Source organism: Cupressus sempervirens, chromosome 1, assembly GCF_028749045.1.
Source record: "Cupressus sempervirens isolate cs-2001-9-10 chromosome 1, ASM2874904v1, whole genome shotgun sequence".
NCBI classification, from domain to species: domain Eukaryota; kingdom Viridiplantae; phylum Streptophyta; class Pinopsida; order Cupressales; family Cupressaceae; genus Cupressus; species Cupressus sempervirens.
This window is the reverse complement of record NC_143118.1, coordinates 227,428,635-227,444,846: the sequence shown is the minus strand read 5'-3', so window position 1 is coordinate 227,444,846 and position 16,212 is coordinate 227,428,635. Positions and strand designations below refer to the sequence as shown.

The 16,212-nt window shown below is 33.6% G+C and overlaps 1 protein-coding gene across 5 annotated transcripts in view; it reads left to right on the top strand.

The window, feature by feature from the left end:
• The first annotated feature begins 4,738 nt into the window (after nucleotides 1–4,738).
• Nucleotides 4,739–16,212, top strand: part of LOC149576990 (uncharacterized) — an 85,385-nt gene continuing 73,911 nt past the window's right edge. For all 5 annotated transcript variants that reach the window (XM_089821518.1, XM_089821513.1, XM_089821536.1 and 2 more), the window contains exon 1: nucleotides 4,739–4,912. In XM_089821518.1, coding sequence (XP_089677644.1) covers nucleotides 4,771–4,912 — 142 coding nt within the window. In that variant the 5' untranslated portion in view covers nucleotides 4,739–4,770. The remainder of the gene's footprint in view (nucleotides 4,913–16,212) is intronic.

Here is a 16,212-nt window from a genome sequence, read left to right as displayed (position 1 = left end):
TGTTGTATTTATATCCCTTCATCCTCTTGGATCATACAAAATAAATTTGACCCATGGATTAGATCACAGGTCCTTCAATGTATATAAAATTTGTGATCTACCATTGATCAACATTTTACATTATGTATAAGAATATCAAAGGAATCTACACATGCAAGAAAAGCTAATATAGCAAAGTTTATATCTTTCAAAAGGAGAAGTTTGATGGCTAGTTAAGATCCTACAAAAGCCTAAGTATGCAAAAAATAAAACTTAATTAGATAAGCAGGAAACGCTTCGAAGAATACCTTTAGATTGGATGGAAGTCAACTTCCCACAAAAATGACTTTGAGCTTATTCCTACATTTCTCTTCTTTTGCAAGGACTTTCGATTGGAGAACTAGCAATAGAGTTTGAAGGAACCAAGCCAAGGTTGACTGGACATTTAAATTCCACAAGCCATTTTCTCCATAATTTTAATTCAATTTGAAATTATTTTAAATATTTCTTATACTTGTTAGTATTTCAACAGCTAGAGCCAACTTAAATTATTTCTTGGAGATTAAAATTTTAATAATGGGTCAATTACCACTAAACGCACACCTAAAGAGTAGAAAAAGTAAAGATAAGGCACATCAAAATGGGGTGACAACTAACTCCACACTCTTGCTTGCATAATATATAACTAAATTAATTAATTTTCAGCACAAAATTTTTATTCTAATTGTGAAAAGAAAAAGTAATGCAATTTAAAGCATCAAAGTATTAATATTTTTAATGGCTAAGAAGATTTTTATGACCCACAATATTATTGTAAATGCTTTTTTTGAGGTGGAAAACCTCTACACTTTTCTAGACCATCAAGGTGACGCTTTAAGTGTGTGCTTATCCAAGTTTTGTGTGTTATGGATGATGTCACACATAACACGCTTGCAACCAACCATGATAATTGCCATGTTACTAACGGTTTTCTTAGCAACACATTAGTTGTGAAAGTGAGTTAGGCCGCATTATGTGAAGCCTTGCAAATAGACCTTTATACATAAAATCCCTCCCTTAAGAGATATGGCTATTACATCATGTTGACATAAAGGTAAAAGAGAATTAGGAGAAAACTCTAATTCGACCACAAGCCTGTAGGATGATGACCCTATTTGAGGGAGTTAGGGGAAAAGGCTTATAGGTCCATTACCTCCAATAATGGATGGTGGGCTTTTTGTTCGTGTTGCATGATTGTCTTTTATTTCTTATACTCTTTGCCCATTGAACTTATTATTTGTACTTCTATTTAATGGATGGTTTTGAGATATTATTTAAAAAAAAATATTGGTTGAAGATATTATATCATGTCATTTTATTGGAATCACTTCTAAGTGCTATATATTAATGGCAAAAAAAATGAAAGTACATATCATAATGTGTGTAATACAATATAGATGATTGGTATATGTGATTGATTAAAACACACAATATGAACCAACAAAATCAAAGAGGTCAATCCATCTCATCAAGCATAAGAGGCTTTAATAAGAAGACAAAAAGAAATGTGAACCTAGTGAGGAGCCACCAATAAGGGTAATCAAGAGAGGGGATTAAGATCTGCCCCATCTTGAATATCTTGTATGGTGAGTAAAATGACACATCTAAGTTAGAAGACAAGGTAAAGTAACAACAATCTTGATGCTCTCAAGACAAATCATAATGTTTCCATCTCGAAAAAAGATTTAATCCCTTTGCTAGCATATAACAATAAATAATTTTAACTATGTAAGTGATTTCATTGCTTAAAGGAAGATAATAGTGAACCCCCAAAAAATAATCCATCAAAACTTTTCATTAAAAAAAAATTCTCTTCCATGCTTTACTTTTAATTTCTTTAATTACCTTTTTAATTAATGATTAAAAATAATTTTTTATTGTCAACATTTAACGAATGTCAAACTTGAAAATGCAAATTTCTCCCCTCTTTTCCTTTTTAATAATATTTAACAATTTACTCAAATTGTTAATAAAACGCTTGCTTCGATTTTAAAAGTACACTTATTATACTCAAGATTTCCACATCCTAAATAAAAGGTTGACAATTTATGCAATTTCTCCCCTTTTTTCCTTTTTAATAATATTTAACAATTTACTCAAATTGTTAATAAAACACTTTCTTCAATTTAAAAAGTACATTTATTATACTCAAGATTTCCACATCCTAAACAAGGGGTGCAAGTGCCAAAGTTCCTGCCTTTAGTGCCGTGGGTTTGAGGTAAGAGTTAAGTGAAGTTGTACATTTGATTGCAAACTTGAAATAGAATGTCAAATATTTGTGATGATGTACTACATCAAATCTACTTTTGTAGGTTCTAAGAATCTGTAGATGTCAGTATAGATTTGACAATCTACAATTTGGCTTTCAATGCGCACTACCTCTTCTTACAACATAAGCATGTTCACTTTTTTCATTCTTCTTAAAGGATTTTTCATGTATACAATGTTTTTATGTATCATGTTGGCACACATGTACATAAACCAAAGAGAAATCGCCAAATTCTATGGGAAGTGTTGGTTTTACATTCTTGTAGTAGTTTGACTTACTGATCCTCAAAGTTTCAATATGTTAAGACACTTGTACATGTTTTGAGAATTTGGGGGAGCGGGGAGGGGAGCGGGGGAGTGGAGAATGATAATGCACAAGATGTATAAATATAATGTTAAAAAATTAATTTGTCAAAATTAGCAAGATAAGTTTTTATTTAATACTTTATCATTAATAATATATAACTAAGACACTTTTTTTCATGGTGATTCTAGTTAGGATCAAACCTTTAAAATTGATTTGGTGAAGGGTAGGGATAAATGTGTAAATTGAGAAGTTGTAGTTTGAAATCAATTACCCATCATGCTTGAAAGCAATTAAGAATGAAAGCTTGAACTTATTCTTGAAACCATCCCCATCGTGTAAGTCCAAATGAATTTGATGCCAAAGATTAAATTAAGAATTTGTTGAATTTGACAAAGGCTATTAAATCAATAATTAATTGTCTAATAATGCAAAAAAAATTGTAATTATATTTTTAAAAAATATATTTATAAACATAAATAGAATCTTTAATCAAACATAGAAAACAATGTACATACATTTTCTATGTTTCTATATTTCACTCCTGTTACATGGTATTCTAAAGTTTTGACAGCAGTAGGCCATACACCTTGGAATGTGGAGCTTCCCATCATGTGACAATGATAGCGAGCTTGGTCTTTTTTTTTTTTTTTACTTTGTTCCCTGCAGTTTCAAAGATCTTGGATACACGTACAATTTTCCACATTTAGCATACATAGGTACAAATGAATTCAAAACTGAAACAATCACACATTCATGAATTAGCTCACCTTGTTCGAAATCTTCTACAATAGCAAATGTTTAGATAAGACTGACAATAGTAATTCCATTGGTTTTGAAATGTGTAAGAAGCATTCAAGTGAAAAGACTAAGAAAATGTAATAATAAATAATTATAGTACTAATTGTAACTAACCAAAAAATATAAAAATATATTATATTTTGTTACATCATATTAATATATAAGTTAATATAAAATAAAATCACACATTTAATAGGAAAAATAGTTTTAAAATTTAACATGTACTAAAATTTTGCATATGAAAGAAAACAATTCTTTATACCAAAAAAAGGTCCTTTAATATTTTTATTATTTTATTATTTGCACAATTATTAAAGTACATGTACAAAAGTAAAATTACTATAATAATAATAGATCATTATAGATTTTTTAAAAATAAAAATAAATTTTTTTGAATTGGTATAATAATTTTTAATTTTATGAATTTAATTTCAAACTTTTATTTTAAAAATTAAATATATTGGAGAACAAAAATTTCAATTGAAAAAATTGAATCCAATTTTTAATAATAACAATATAAAATAGTGATAAAGATTATAAAATAAAATAAATAATTAAAGCAAAACAATATTAGCACTTCTTCATTCATAATAATAATAACAATTACAATTCAAAATAAAAACAATTACAATTACACTTTTAGAACTTTTGATTGACTTTTTTATATTATTCTTTTTGCATTATTCAATAAAAAAAAAACAATTACAATTCAAAATATAAAATAAAATATAATTTTTTTAACTTATATTATATCATATCTCATATAAATCTCACTTCATTCTTTTGTTAATAGAAATTTTGGAAAACTCAAAAACACTAAGTGAAAAATTCGCACGCACCAAACTCCATGAACTATAGCCAAATAATACCAATGGGCTCTCAACAAACAAAATAATTATGTATTAAGTATTGGTAGCAATTATTAGCTCACAATAACATATATACGTTATAATTTTACCCATTTAATGATAGTATCTGTAATTTTAGGGATTTTTATAGTACATAATTTAATTTATTCATTGCCTCTTTTGTTGAAAGGCAATAGAATTGAAAATAAATGGCAATATTGACAATAGTTAAATATAATAAAATTACAAAATTTAAAACATTTTGACTGAGCGAACAGTTCAGAGTGCAGTGCAGTTTGTTGAGGTAAATTCCTTACATATGCCGCCAGTGGTCAACGTTGATGATTGCTCTAAAAAATTAAAAGCACAGGAGAGTCAACGAAGTGTTGTAAGATCTGGGATGATCCTTCGGATGAAAAAATTCCACCTGTACTCAATCGAACTGGCATAAATGTCAACAATCCCACATATAAGGGGAAAAATAGGGTCCTGAGAAGTTACAGAGGAGAACTAGTTATACAGAGCAGAAAGATGATGAAATTAGACGTTAAAGAGCACAGATATTATCTTTCAGCGGCGGCCTTGTTCTCCTTCATATTTCTCATGCTGGTCACCCCCACCATTCCTCAGTCGCAAGATTACCACAAATTCGCAGATAAACGCAATTTATTTGGTACTTTTAAAAATCTTTTCCATTTTTGAAATCTTTATCTCAAGATTAGGGTTTTTGTCTGACTCCACAGATCTTTGAACTCAGAACCAGCTGTTTACAAATGTTATCGGGAGCTTTAATAATGTTTTTACCCGCAAAACTTCTTAATTGATTTTACTGTTAGATTTTTGAGATGATTTTTGGATAAATATATCTGGAAATTTCGGAATAGCTATATATGCATCCCGTAAATGAAAGAGGATATACACGGAATTGTTTCTGGATATTTTTATCAAAACTGGTAACCTACGAAAACTGGGAAATAATCTCGAATAGTTAGTTTACAAGTCTTTATAATTGACATGTCTGTAATCGTCATGTCCATGATCTGTTTTCTTTATTTTTATATTTTTCAAAATAGTCCGTACTGGTAGATAGCTGCAGAGGACCTTGCCGGAAACTTGATTAGGGCTTGTAGATATTCTTTATTAATTTCAATCTATGCCATACATAATGAGATCGTGGCAATTTTGGGAAATTATGCCTGAACTTCCTGCGCTGCTTGTCAGTGTAGTCGGTTATATTTGTTAGCATTGGTTACGAAGGCAGGATGATTAAGCGTGTACGGAATAAGATTTGGAGTGGCAGGGTTCACTCAAAGGTCTGGGTTAACTCTACCATAATTTCCGTGAATTGGAGATTCTAAACTCTCTCCGAAATGCTCAAATTAGTGTAGGATCGGTAGTTATCAAGTAGAGCATGCGGAAATTCTGGCTTCATAGCCTGTCCATATTTTTTAGCATTTTTTTTGGTGGAAGCTTCATTTTCTTTTATCATAGTGGGGCATGGTCTCAGCTTCCAGAGATTGGAAGCATCAGCTCTTAATGTATAGTTGCATGCCGTTTCACCTGTTGGGCAGGGCATGAGTTCAACTCTTGTATGGAATGCGTTGTGGCGCATTTGTATCTTTGCGGGACCAAAGAATGGTTTTAAATTGTTCTGAGAAGGGGAATAAATCGGATCGTAAAATAAAGAGCAATATAAAATATAAAGAAATATTTATTTTGGACGAGTTTTATCGCAGGGGAAATTTCACTCTGAAGAGCAGCAAAACTGTTACTTGGTGTGTCTAGAGAGTGAATTTGAACTTCTAAAATTAAGGGTGAAAACTTGAAATTCAATGCACATTAGGAATGCACTACCGATTCTCAAATAAGCCAGATCTGAGGTGTATGTATCATGTTAAAGGGTGGTTTGAAATCTGCTTGTCATCATGTCCATTGCTTCACTTGATTACTTAAGTAAATTAATGTTACACGATGTTTTTACTGTCATATAACAATTCTTCTACAGGATATAATTAGTAAATTGAATGTACTCATAACAAGAAATACTGATGGAAAAACGATGGAATTGTCAAAGTGCAAACCTAATCCAATAAGTGTCAGTTCAATGTATGGCCATCAAGGGTCCTCCTGGAGTGACCATGACAAGGATCCTAAGTTTTTTGGATGAAAATGAGGCTTTAAGGTGTCAAGGCAACAAAATCCAGTCATGGCACAAAGGTATTGAAGCAGTCACATTGTATGTACACAGCAATGGTACAGCAAACGAAAAGTATAAATGGAATTCAATTACACCAGTTTAAAATGGGAAAAACATGGCAAATTGAAAGATGCTATTATTCTCATTAAAACATGGAAAAAACAACTACAAATCTTATTTCTTGCTGTATAGAGTGGATAGAAAAACAAGCCTGCATAGAAATAGTTGTTTTTAAATAAAAAGCATTACATCAATATTCAAAACCTACAAACATCACTTCCCCAGTCTTACGAAGTCCCTTTTACACTTCCTACATCAATATTTAAGGCCTTAAGCTATTACAAAACAAAAGACCATATTGACATTCGAAACCACCTACAACTTTATCTATAGAATTAATGCTAATAATATATCCACACCTTAGACAGATACAAACATTTCAAACAGTCCTTGGACACTGCATTAGTATAATCCTTCATTTGCATTGCATCTTGCATTAAAATTCTAAAGGCTTTGTTCCATCTGCTCAAACCATGCACCTCTTACTGCATCATTCCGATGCTCCATCCATTACGGCCCCAAAAACTTCGTTACATCCTTCATCTGAATGCTTACAGAAACCACCATTGCTGTCCATCACCCTAAAACCATATCATCTACCCTCGCCAAAAAACTCAGGCCGCCATTCCATCCATTCACTTTAAATTGTAGAAGAAAACTTCAAATATTCATCAAAACACTTCACAACCAAAACTTACAACTTGCACTCAGAAACATATTCACTGATCACCACCCCTATTAGCTTGGCGTTCTCTAAGATTATGCCTCTTTCACGGAACTGGGATTGCCAGAGGCTTAACACTTTGCCATGCAGCCATCTCATTTTGAACATATTGGGGTTTATCAACCTTCCCCCACCACCTTAAGAAAGGCACAAGGCCATAATGCCTTGCAGCCTTCTCATCCTCAAAACATTTGCGTACATCTGAGCCTATTCTAGGGATGCCCATTCAAAACTCGACTCTAGGTCACCCAACATTACCTCCTCAAACAGGCCAATAGTAACACGTCACACTTTGTTGTGAAGTTTTTACACCATCGCCCCAAAACTTTGGGGACCCCCTTTTTAGGGCAAGCTTTGGCAATTTTCGTGGTTTTTTTTGGAATTTTTTCGGTTGCCTTAGCAATTTTTTCGGAGTTGTCCAAAAGTTTTCGATTTGAAAATTTTACACCTTGGACGCCTTCAGGCCAGGAGGGATGTGGTTGGATTTATTTTTTCACCCGGTGCGAAACTTGATTTTACGGAACATGTAATTTTATCCTTAGGCTAAACAAATTTCAAAGACAACATTTTTCGATGGTTAGAACAATTTTGAGCAGGACAAATTGCAATTTTTTAGACTTAGACGGATTTGGAAATTTGATGTAATTGTATAAGCTTGAGCATTTTCAAAATGAAATTTTTTAGATTTAATTGTTTTGGAAAATCTTTTTTTTTTTTTTTTTTGTGTGAAAAAAAGGAGAAATTTTATGACAGTGAAATCAAATTGGAAAAATCGATTTTGGATGCGAGAAAAATTATTTATTTTGGTTAATAATTAAAATTGCTTTGCAAAATTGAAAGTGGACTTAATTGCAAAAGGTTGCATTAGTTGGGTTAAAATATTGCCTAGTAGATTTTAAAATATTCAAGGAAATTGGTAAATTGAAATTGAAAATTGATTTAAGCTTGCTAAATTCAATTTTAATGATATTTTAATTGCCAAAACGGTGTTAAATGAAAATTTTGGCATCTCCTAGGCTTTCCTAATTTTATTTTGCAATTTTTTATCACAATCAACAATTAAATGAGTTAATTTCACTTTAAGCTAAGTAATTTTTAGCATGACATTTAAATCTGGGCCATTAATAAAGGGCTAATTTAATTTTGCTCTCTTTCAGGGCAAATCGGCCAGCTAGAAGGAGAAAGAAATTTTGGTATAAGAGGGGGCTTCCCCCCTCTCATCTCCTCATTCCATCTCATCTCCTCCTCATGTGTTGGGCGAAATTTGTGGAGAGGCAATTTCTAGCCTAGGCAATTTTCTTGGAGCAGGTTTTCCTTTCCTGGAGGCATTTTTTTCCTTCTTCCATCTTGGATTTTGGAGTCTGATTTTTCTCTCCAAAAGCTGTGAATTTCTACCCTAGGCGATTTTTAGAGCAGATCTGAAATTCTCTAACTTGGGCGAGTTTTTGGAGGCCTGATTTCCTTGCCAAAGGCTACGAATTTCTGCCCTAGATTTGGGCGATTTTATTTGGTAAAGGAGATACATGATCCAAGGTCTGCTATTTTTACAAATGTGGGCAATTTCAAGGAGGCCAGAATTCTGATTTTTGCTAGGGCATCATTATTTGCAAGGAAGGTTGAAATTTCCGAAATCTGATCCGAATTTGAAGAGGGTTGGGTTATTGCTAAAGACAAAATTAAGGTAAAATTTCATTCATATTAGAGGTGAAGGTTGGTTTAAAAGTGGATTCCACTCTTTGCTCTTGCTTGGTTTGTTTCCCTTGTACTCTTCTTGCACCACTTCATCATCCCATTGATAGGTTGAAGTTTGAAGAGATAAGTGTAGAATCCATGATAGGACACTTGGCGAGGCAAAAATAAGCTAGACCACCCTAGGGTTGAAGTTGGGAGATTTAAGTGTAGTCCATCTTAAGGTAACGAAGAGGCAGAAATAAGTGGTAGTCCCACCCCTAGGTTGAAAGTTGGAGAGATAAGTGTAGTGATAGGACTTGGTGAGTCAGAAATAAGTTAGAATCCATCGATAGAAAGAAGGTTGGAGATCAATAAGTGTAGTCCATATCATTTAGAACAAAGGGGTAGAAATAAGTGTTTAGGATGGTAGATGTTAGTACAAGCAAGAACCCTAAGGGAATGAATACCAAAAGGACAAAGAGGACATGATGCCTAAGACCACCTTCTTTTCGAAAGTGAGGTGAATAAGTGATACCAATATCGGCACAATAAACATGATACAGTTAAAGGACAGACTGAAGGAAGGACAATCCCCCATGGCAAAGAAGATTTACAAAAGCGAAATTGTACACGCAACGGTCTTCCCTCCTACCTTGCCTTGTTCGAAATTGGTCATGGAGTGTGCATCCTGGTTTGATTTGGTTAGTAAGTCCATTATTTTTGATGGAGGGAAGAAAGTGTTAGCCGACATCGGCGAACAAGTGGTCGAAGAAGCATTTAATATTCCCCAGTGTAAAGGCATGACAGTAGTAATGATGGATCAGGCGGCTAAGTTGTTTCAGGATAATTAGGAGGCTTTCTTCATTCACCTAGAGCAAAATTGGTTGCACGAAGGCAAGAAGGGAGTTACCAGGACATCAAGGCTCACCATGTCAGACTTCAAATCAGAGTATGGTGATCTCATTGTGCTTCTCAGCCAGGACATGGGCTTAGCTCAAGGTATGCAATTTGAAAATTGGATGTACTTATTTATTGATGAAATTGAAAAAGGAAAAAGAAGATTTGATTGGGCTAGGATCATAAGCGAAAATTTAGAGTTGCAACTTAGGACAGTGCAAAATCAAAAACAATTCTATATGGGGTCCTACCTCTTTTATTTGATTTAGAGGCGGTGAAAATTGAAAAGTGAAACTCAAGGAAGAGTGAATTTTAAGGAAAAGCAAGTTTGGAGGAAGTGATTTGAAAATATTTGAGGCTAGGCAAGGCTTGGCTATTCATGCAAACCAAATTCGAGTAGGAAGGTTAGAGAAGACCAGGAAGGTTAAGAAAGGCAAGGACAATGAAGGAGGAAAGCGAGACGAAAGGTTGAAAGAGGTCAAGTTTGATTTCAAGGTGGTGGCCAAAAGCAAGACTCTCAAATTGCAAAGAGGTTCACGTCTGGGCAAGCCACCGAGGCCAAGGCAAGATTACCCCAAGTGCATGGAGAGCTCACCCTTTCAAGGTCAGGACATCAGGTACAAGCAAGTTTAAGTGGTGATGAGAAAGTTTCTAAGGAGGAGCTCAAGCATCCAAGGCTTCACCTCATCTTAAAGATTAAACAAATTTACAAGATAAGGTTGATGAGGTGGTAATTTTGTGCATGCAATCAAATCATGCCAAGTGTCCTATGTTCTCATTGGTTAACAAATTATTGTAATTTTCTCATTGGCCCACAAAGTTGGTGCCCTCATGTAATTGGTCGAATGATGGTAACCCTAATTAGGGTTTGTAAGGTTTAATCTTGGTCCTTGATTTTGCCTCTTAATCTTGGCCAGTCGTCGTGATTTTGGCCTCTATATAAGGCCATTTGCTCTCATTTGTAAAGAGTCGGAGAAAATTGTTGCTAAGATAATACCAAAATCGCTTCTCTTTATCATTGTTGTGACTTGCAGGGTGATTAAGAACATTTGGTGTTATTGCATGGTTTCTACTTCCAATAGTTAGAATTAGATTTCTTTTGAAGTTGTTAAAATAGATTTCATTTCAAGAAGTTGTTAAGTAAAGAGTAAGAGTAGATGGATAGTTGCATGGTGATATTAGTGGATTGTTTGATAGGGATCTATAAACTAGGCCACTAGCATCTTAGCGGTTGGTTAGGAAGCCTTGCGTGGTAAACTAGTCTCTTCTCTTGAATCATTGCATTTATGGAGGTAGAGCCGATGGTTAGCTTTCATTAGATTCAATCCCTGTCCATTTGCTGATCTTTCCATTCCTAGGAGTAAGAGTAGAATAGCAAGTAGTTGAGTAGTTGGAGTTTTGAAGAAGAAGGTTAGGAAGGCATAAGTCATTCAAACACTCACCCTCTATCACCATCACTCACCATCAACATCATTTGGAACTCATACAAAACCATCATCATCACCACCATCACATCGGAAGTCCAAGTTGTCCTTGAATAAATAGCGTAAGACTGGCTACATGATTACCAATAAATCACATCGATACACTAAGTTAGTATCCACAAGTTTAAGGAACATTGGAGTTTTTGCTTATGCCTTCATGAGTATTAACTTTTCAAGAGAGGAATTGAGGATTTTATATTCCATATCAAGTGTTCAATTGCTATACGTTATGTAGTGGTACAAAACTAACATCAACACACTTCTTCAATATTCTCCCCTAATTCCAAACCTCATGCAACCATCATTGATGTCACATCAAGATTCACCCTCCTCTTGATATCCTTTGTTGAAACTAAGGTCCCAAAACATCAAACATGACATTAACCATTTTGTCATTCTTAATTTTAAGCAGCCCTTTTATTGGTTCCTTACTGATTGGGCCTTTGAAGCTTTTCTGTTGCTTCTTTGCATTGAGTGAAAAATGTTAAGTAATGTGGATCATTTGTGCAAATGTAATTATATTGCCATTGTTATAGATATTTTCCAAATGCAGATTTGAGGACTCATAAATATGAGAGGAGGAGACATGTCTCATGAAGAGACATGTCTCTATATATTTAATCATCATTAGTTAGTATATTAATAATATAAATGACCATATGTATAATATATAAATAATTATATATATAATATAATATAATATAATATAATATATGTAATATAAATATATATAATAATATATGTAATATATATAATATATAAATAAATAAAAAATTCTCTAATGATGATTTACATCAATAATGAATCTCATGATCATATCAATCTGATTGTAACTACAAACTTAACACTCCCTCTTAGTTAGGAAGGATTGATATAGAACATATTATGTTCTTGAGTATATGAAGAGATATCATCTCAGTATGATATTCCTAGAATGACATATTTAAGGATATCAACATAAATCCATCAACACACATAGATATATATTAACATTTATTACATATGGAAATGGCTTCGATTCTCAATGAGGCTAAATTTCTCAACACTTCTTCTTTAGCAAAGAGGGAATTGAAGCTAATTCTATAACTTTAATATAAGTTTAAACACCACCTTAAGTGTGGTCTATAATAAATTTATGTTATGGTGTCTAGCAAGATCCGGTCCAAAGAACATAACAAATTAATTTCATGGTGTCCGGCAAAATCCGGCCCGAAGAACCATGATAACATTTGCTCCAACACATTTTGGTGTTAGGAGATAGGTCTACTATTGATGAGGTCGTCACCTTTCAATAGTTACTTTCTGTTCGTTATCATAACTTCCAGCACTCGAGGACAACAACTTAATGTAGTTTGTTACAATAATAGGTGCAACTATTGATAAGATTGTCACCTTTCATGACATATTCACAGCAACATCATGTAGTAACTCACATGATATCCACAATGAACCGAGTCAGAGGGTGGGTGGACCCACCATAATTGCCACTAGAGGGTGGAACAAGGGTTTTGACCTCAGATTTCTCTCTTATAGAGGAGAGCGCATTACAAAGAATTTCTCTTAGAACTTTTCCTCATAGAGAAGATATCATCTACAAAGGATAGCATCTCAAAATTTCTCCCTCTGAACATCGATCCTAGGAAGTCAAGCCCTCTAGTCACTTCCTCAGAAACTCCCTTCACCCAAGGATGCCTGTCGAACTCACTATGAATCTGATATCAATCTTTTGATTTTCTAGCGATAAGTCAATACTTCCTCATAATATACATAGGAGTTGGCCCATCAAAATTATGCAATCACACATGTATTTCTAGACTCCCTCTGAGTATCAATCTTCTAAGCTCCTACGTTTCTTTAGAAGAAGTGTCATACTCCCTCTTAATGTAGAAGAATCTCATAATCTCAATCATCAAAGACGTTTGCTTTGGAGCTACTATCATTAGCTTGAGTCTGCACAATATTAGGTAGCATATGTAAAGTACCGACCTTCTTTTCCTGTAAGAATATCCTCAAACATAAAGAAAAAAATCAAGGCAAATAACCCTTATAGTATGTATAGAATTACAAATAAATGTAAAATATAAAAATACTTATCTGCACAGGAAGATTGAGAATTGTCTTCCATAGAATGGAACATCTCCCCTCTAAATAAGGTTAAAGTGGGAATGGAACATTGACTATTATTTCCCCATTGACTATATTGTTTGAGCAATTTTGTATCAAATATGACAAATCTTTTTTGAGTTCTGACTTGCTCCTTTCATCCATTTAAGGTCCAAACATTTATTTAGCTTAATAGTAGAAACAAACATGTCCTTCCATTTTCTCAAACTCGTCCACAATACGTCAATATTTTGATTCAGTATGATTGTGCCACATGTATGAATTTAGAACTCATACGTCGAGTTTCATTCATCAAAGAGACTCGTAGATGGTTCAAATGAATTCTTAAAATCTTCATTAACGTCTCACAACAAATCAAATTTCTTTTGTACATGCAAAGGTATTTGTTTGATTTTTTGATTAAACCTATATTTCACACATCTTGCAATTTGTGTATTTCGAATTTATATCATTAGCGAAACTATCACAATGTGGTTTACTCCCTTTGAATTAATATGATCAAGATTGCCAAAGGTTGACTGAATCATATCCTCTATATGCTCCCTCTCTTTTAAGGTTGCCTCAATTGTCAGTCTCCCTCTAAATCTCCCTCTTTCTTGTCCTGTAATAACATTCTCGAAAAAGATTAGGGTAAATAGTTCTGAAATACAAATACAAGATATTTACCATTAGAATAATTATAAATTTTACTCAAAAAGAAAATTTATCTTATTGGGACAAATCCGCTGGATTGGATTTATACAAGTCCCTCCTCGATATCATTAAATTCTTCCAATCATAAAATTTTGGTATGTATTTCTCTTGTAATTTGTCATAATTCTTGAGACCATTGTAATGCCCCTTATTGCTTTCCTTAATGTTTTGAACTAATTTATTCAATTTACAATGACTTCTTCTACCCACTCCTTAATTTGAATTAGGCTATGCTCTTAGTGTGACTTGCAAATGGGTAAAATAACATTATCTTAGAACAAGTGTTGGCTATCTTGATACTATGCAAGAGTCATGGGATAAGGAATAACTCTTATATATTTTGTGGCTTACTCATAATAGAATACTTGCTTGTCCAACAAATAAATTCTAAAGATCATTCAATACCATCAAGAGGTGTAGAAGAGAAAAGTATTGACACCAATTTAACACTTCACAAGAACACTTCCTTGCAAATGAGTTGAATAAAAAATCCCAACCCTTCCATTGCTGACATGTTTGCAAATCCCAAGTAATTATATTTGAGAAGAATCTCAATTTTAAATGACTTATACAAGAGACAAATGAGTGAATTAGAGACAATCATCAATTACGATATTTATTAATATCCAATAAATGCCCTAACCAATTCTCAATTGATATACATTTAAATATAATGAAATAGATATTTATCTCCATATTATTGTTGATGTTGTCTATGGAGCCCCTCTGCACTTGTTGGGTGTTCATGCTACCCACATTGAAACTCTCACTATGTAACGCCCCGCCAAGGGATCCAAAAGAACTAACCTAAAGTTTCACTAAGTTTGCCAAACATTTTTGTTTTTAAAGATAACATATAACAACAATTATAAAATAGAAGCAATAACATACATTCATACATAAGCAACACAAACAAATTACATTCCTTAAGGATCCCATGACGTTGAATCACATTTAAATTTAATAAATACTAAATCCAATATATAACACATCCACATTAAAGATTAACTACAAGTTCAAATCCATTTAAATAATATATAGTTGTCCCAAATGTCACTTGGCAATAATTGGAATGCACAATCATCCACTGTTCATGTCACAGGGTATGAAAGGTTGAGAGAATATACATCATAAAATAGATTATATCGTCTCTTTAAGATCCATGAAATAAAATACATACAATAGGTATAACCATCCATCATAGTACACGAAGATAGAATGAAAGTAAATGTAGAATAAGGAACTCTAGTCACGGCATTGAACTGATGGATCTCAATGGTAAAAGTAAAAAGCACCACCACCTGATCTCGTGGTAACCCAAAAAGATCCACTCCCACCGCACTGAGGAGATAGACTCAAGTCCCAAACAGGATAACAAACTCAAAAGTCAAATCCAACATCTAAGTCAAGGAAAACCTAAAAGCAATCTAACTTAAAGGTACCAAGATATAAACGACATCTAAACCCAGAGGCTACAATAACACAAAGGGAATCTATAATGCTAGTGGGCAAGTGTTATCGTATGAGCCAACTCTAAGGTTACTCAGCTAGTCTTTTAATTCTCCAGCCCCCTAGTAACTCTATGCAACACTAGTATCCTTTCATATGGACAAGGCATACTAATGATGCATGGTCGCAACCAAACGTCCTCTCTACTCCCATCCTAGCCTGTACTAGCATTCGAGGCATGGGCGAGGAAAGACAAAGACTCTTATTAGTCCATTTTACTCTCATTCAATGTAGTGTTATCACTTATTAAATAACCTACAATGGGCCCGCCAGCCTCTTTAGGGCCTCGGCCTCCATTGCAAGCCACTTCCCAACATAACATATAGATAACCTACCCTAAGCTCAGTAAAGCAAAAAGATCACAATAGACAACATACCATACATCAGTTCTTTAAACAAGCAATTGACAAGTACCGAAATCACTAGTCAAAATACAAGCATCACTAATACGATCATCCTAACAGGATTAATCCAAGAAAGTACACATAAGCCAAATCATAACATCATATGTAATCACCAAAACAATAATTCCCGGCCTTTGGTAAACATCTTAGAACTGGTCAACACTCTAAGTCAACCCTAAACCTGACATACAAGAAAGCATTCAACAAACA